Here is a 4,911-nt window from a genome sequence, read left to right as displayed (position 1 = left end):
TCACTCGACCTTAGAATTTGTACCGTGTTCCTTGTTTATGATAATTGCTTCAAAGCTGTTATTAAATAAGACACGGCCATCAATTATTTCAGAACATTTCTTGCTCTTCAAGAGAGACATCAGGTCGTCCTGGATATACTGGGGAACTGATTTACGAAAATGACAAATGTGAGTCAAAAAGTCTAGGATGCGATTTCCTACGTCGGAGTTTTCGTCGAACACTTCCGAAATGTCGGCTCTGCTACCGTTAGGCTCAGGCACGGCAGAAAATGGGATACCCTTCTTCTTAAACGCATCTTTGACATCAGCTGAAGTGATGAAGTTCATTCGGTCATCGCCCAGGATATCGCCATGCTGCTTCCAAAGATTGTGGAAACCTCCATTCTCGGCAACAGACGTAACGATCAGCAAACCTCCTGGTTTCAAACTGTTATACATCTGAGCTAGGCTATCCTTGTAGTCGCGAAAGTAATACACAACCTCGAGTGCATCAATTAAATTAAATTTATTAGCATAACCATTATTTTCTTCTACTCGGCGTCCCTGAAATTCTTCAAAGGTCTCATTACACCATTCAAAAGACACTTGTCTGAACTCTTCCATATTTTCAGACGCGTATTTCTGATATTTCTGTAATTCGTGGACCGATGGCTCAATCTCAGTGCAATGAAGGCGAGGAAATTTTTCTTTCAGGCGACCTATTAACATTCTGTTCACTTCTCCAGCAGCGGTGCCGACACTCAAAACACGAAAGGGAGTGTCACTGACTTCGGAACCCTGGGGTGTATTATCGTGGGGAGTCATTGCGTCGATTAGAGGGGGCAACACCTCGCAACACCAGCGAGGCATTCGCTCAGTTAACCACTTCCCACGGGGCAGAAACTCTCGCCTGCATTCGTTGTAACGGTCGATGTCACTGAATAGACTTCGAAAACGGGATTGATGAACTGATGACATTTCAGCAACGTAGTTCACCGGGGAATGCTTGTTCTTTAGAGCTGCGATAAAATAGCAAAATGATTTATGTTATGTTTATACTTAAGGTGAGAGTCTTGTGCTACGTGGATTGCTCGTTCCACGACTCTCTTAATTTAGAAGCAGATGTTCCTGTCGACTGAAGAGCAATTTCTTCATATTAAAACATGTTGTAAGTGTATTTACTCTCACTTGAGTATTAAACAAACGTAGCTGCGTTGTTTAGAAGAATGATAATTGCCAAAGTCATCGGTCCTACTGCCGATCTCTGCAAGTCACTGCACTGTGGCATTGCTGGTTTGCCAAAATACGCAGCTATTAAGCTTGTGATTGTTTATTAGCCATTATGAAAGTAATGAGCATCTACTTATTCAGCTATTTTTTTTCAATAGTGCTGAACACCTTCGCTACTCATCAGCTTTCCAAGCTATTATCCAAGCTATTAGCCACTCTTATCTAGCTAGTAGCTGCCTGTCAGATATTCTATCATTTTATAGTTGTGTCAAAAACTGTATTCTCTCTCGTTGAACTTTATTGAAGGATCGTTCATGATTATAACCTCTGACTAGTGTTTTATCTTCTATTGCACCGTACACAGTAGTTTCTCTATTGTCTTTGATTGCACATACATTCACTCTGCTACCATCAACGATATTTTAGACTGTCAAAATAACTGTATTTTCCCGATTTTCTATAACATTATACATATTAGAATTTGTGCATTTAACTCGCAATTGTCAAATTTATATCACAGTACTTGAGTATGTATTCAAGGAATCAAAACCAACTATTGTCTGGTGTCCGTTTAGCTATTTAATCTAACGATTCACGCATGCGGCTAATTTCCAAGACAAAAAAATCAGGCAGTCCTCTACAACAACATACCAGCCCCGCACGAGATGGAATAGACTTGCTCCAAGTCTGTGGGCATGGAAATATCAAAACAGAACAAATTGAAGGAATGAATCTCAGCCGACTTAAAGCCTAGGTGGTAGGCTGGTGCTTAGATCGTGGAGTGAACGCCTTGGCTGGACAGTAACTGCACTGGAGAGACAAGCCAATTGACAGGCGGCCAGTCTATAGATGGAAGGGTCTTTTGATCATGCTTTTACAAATATTTGTTGGTTTTCCGCACGTGTTAAGTCACTGAATAAGTAAAAGACAATACAAGACTTGCCACTTATTCAATCAAGTAGCGATTGCAAACTGCCAAAATGTATACTGGTTCCAGCTTGGTACTACAATCAACCAGCCTTACTTACTGGTTCGAAAGTTTTTGGATTTTAGCTATCGCTTTAAGATTGGCGTTAACTACATGATAGGATCTATGGAAGTAGATTATTTGTATCTTTATCCGGTAAAGTAATCAATTTATAAAAAAATATGGAAGGGAGAGCCTCTTGTGGGACTGAAGTCGACCCAATCTAAACTTTCACCTCAAATTACAGAAGCTGGCTTTCTAACCGTGGCTTATAGCCCATTGCCTTACCTTTCAAAGTTGAACTCGTAAGTGGATACCTCACGCAGAATTCAGCGAGACTTTCGCAGAATACCTTTGATGTATAATCACTTGCGTCATAGACTTGGTTCAAGTCGGTGGATTTAAATCAAAGGATTTGCAAGTTTCTCTTCTATTTCCTACCAACCTACTTGAATTTGGCAGCCAAAGTCAACTCTCCCTAGCGATCGATCGCGTTACCTTTCGAGTCTGCGCAGTAGTGATTGAATTTCTGCCGGATTCACCGACTTGGCTCGACTTGCTTCAAGTCTGTTGCAATGTAAGTATCAAAACAGAATAAGGGATGGACCATCATATCTTTGGAGGGGTGGTCAAAAAACAGAAGAAAAAAATTCAAAGCAAAATGTTTTGGGGGAAATTTCAATCATTATAAATCTGACTGTTTACTAAGAAAAAATTAGCACATCACAACTCACTTGAAAAAAATACTCAAAAATTTACAATTGTAAGAAAAAAATATCCACAATCTGATTGTGACCACCCCACCTGCCAAGACCCGATGGTCCGTCCCTAAATTGAAGGCCTGAACTTCAGCAGACTATTACGCTGAGAACGCCTTTCTCCTGCTCTGACAAGACCAGACTGTATGTCGCACGGTACCACAGTAAGATTCCTAGCCCTGCGCACGATGCTGTGTGTTCCCGGCGCAATACCAGTTATACGGCCTCCCATGTGGTGGAAGGGGCCGTACACTATCACAACGTACGCAGGGCTAGTCAGACTCCTTCTCTGTGACAGTATCGGTGGCTTGACGGACAGTACACAGTGACGTAAAGCGAATACAAAATGGATTGACAGACCCCGCCCCTCAGGCTGTTATTCTGACCGATGAGAAGAACTGCAAATATGACATCTAATTCGGATATCGGCTGTGTAAAATAGATAGGGTGACCATTGCCAATCACGGTATATTAACGGTGGCCCATTTGATTTCGGGAGGGGGGACTTGAGGATTTTCGAAAAAAAATATTGCCGGCCAAGTACCGCGAAAAATTGTCTCTGCAGAAAGAAAGGAAACAATTGCTTCTAAGAAGAAAAAATTGCTGTGACGCACTCTTGCGTGGTAGACCAGCATTTAGTGGTCTATGGAGCTGCCGCCCAGGGCGGCATTTTGGAATGGGCATTTATTATTGAAGACACATGAGAAGATTAGGCTCATCCCAGGGAGTCGTCTTGCGACAGAGCTTTCAGTGGAATGCTACCAGATACCAGTGCGCCTGCATGCTGTGGTTACTGATATTGCTCATGGTGAAGATGCACAGGAAGAGTGAGTATAGAAAATGCAATCATATTAGTAGGAGTGAAGAACAATAATGTTTATTTGAACACGTTGAAGAAAAATCACGTCATTCAGAATTGAGTCGACAAAGAGTTTCAAAACAGCAGGAAGGAAAATACAAGTACCCTTTCAATGACAACTGCTGAAATTAGCCAGGAAATGGAAAAAGTAGACAGGTGTTTTTACTGGCTACCAGCCTAATCTACATGTCTTTGAGGTAAAAGTATATTGTATATATATCATGCAAATAAAGAACACTAAAACGGTACAGTTTTTTTTGTGGCACATTGTGAACAGTAAATAGAAAAGAGATAAGATAATGCCATAATTTTCATGTTTGTTTCAGAGAGAAATAGTATTGTGCAGCAAACAAACACCTTCCAAGAGGACATTTGTTCATTGTATTCCTTCTATCTTGTCACTGAGTGTGGATTATTTCACCAGAAATGATATGCAGGATGAAATCTCCCTGGCAGTAGAAATGTTTGACGACAGGTAAGTATTGTGTTGGCATGCACACCTTATTTTTGTGTGTGTTAATGTAGCTATATGTAATACTCAAACTAATAATACAAATCGATCTTGATTTTAAATTATTTTAATACATCTTAAAGGGACAAAGTCGGTCATTTTCATGAATTTTGTTTGATGCGAGATACTAGTTATATTGTTTGACATGTCGAAAGATGGGTGATCATGCATGTATTCGTCCCCGGTTTTAGACACGATAAACGAAACCATCGGGAAAATGAATTAATGGTCATGACCATTAATTCATTTTTGCGATGGTTTCATAACAGGACTCATCATACCTGCACGATTTTGATACGCAGTCGGTGTACCTACTATGATTGGTTGAAGGAAAGCTCAAGAGAAGGCAGCGGTTTGCAGCAGTGCACATGCAGCACCTTCTGGAGTTTTTACAAGTCATGTGCTTTACATCAGACAGTAACATTGGAAAGGTTGCATAAGTTGGATATATGTTCAGTGATGAGCATGTGTGAAGACATGGATATTTCCACATAATTAAATGTTAAAAACGGTTCGATTTACAAGATTGTGATTAAATGATTTTGTCTTTTGTGATAAATTGCTTTGACTGTACTTGTAAAAAAATTGCTTTGAAGCGACCTCTGGA

General features: G+C 40.4%; 1 protein-coding gene across 1 annotated transcript; it reads right to left on the bottom strand.

Moving 5' to 3' along the window:
- LOC139114004 (histamine N-methyltransferase-like) lies at positions 1–804 on the bottom strand. The gene has a single exon (XM_070675477.1). The coding sequence runs from the start codon at positions 802–804 to the stop codon at positions 1–3; it is 804 nt and encodes a 267-aa protein (XP_070531578.1).
- Between the last annotated feature and the right edge of the window lie 4,107 nt (positions 805–4,911).

Source organism: Ptychodera flava, chromosome 16 (genome assembly GCF_041260155.1).
Source record: "Ptychodera flava strain L36383 chromosome 16, AS_Pfla_20210202, whole genome shotgun sequence".
Taxonomy (NCBI): Eukaryota; Metazoa; Hemichordata; class Enteropneusta; family Ptychoderidae; genus Ptychodera; species Ptychodera flava.
Note: the sequence above shows the minus strand (reverse complement) of the source record. Positions and strands in the feature narration are given on the sequence as shown.

Excerpts from the sequence above, each read along its gene's own strand:
- LOC139114004 (XM_070675477.1), bottom strand. The coding sequence starts at position 804 with ATGACTCCCCACGATAATACACCCCAGGGTTCCGAAGTCAGTGACACT.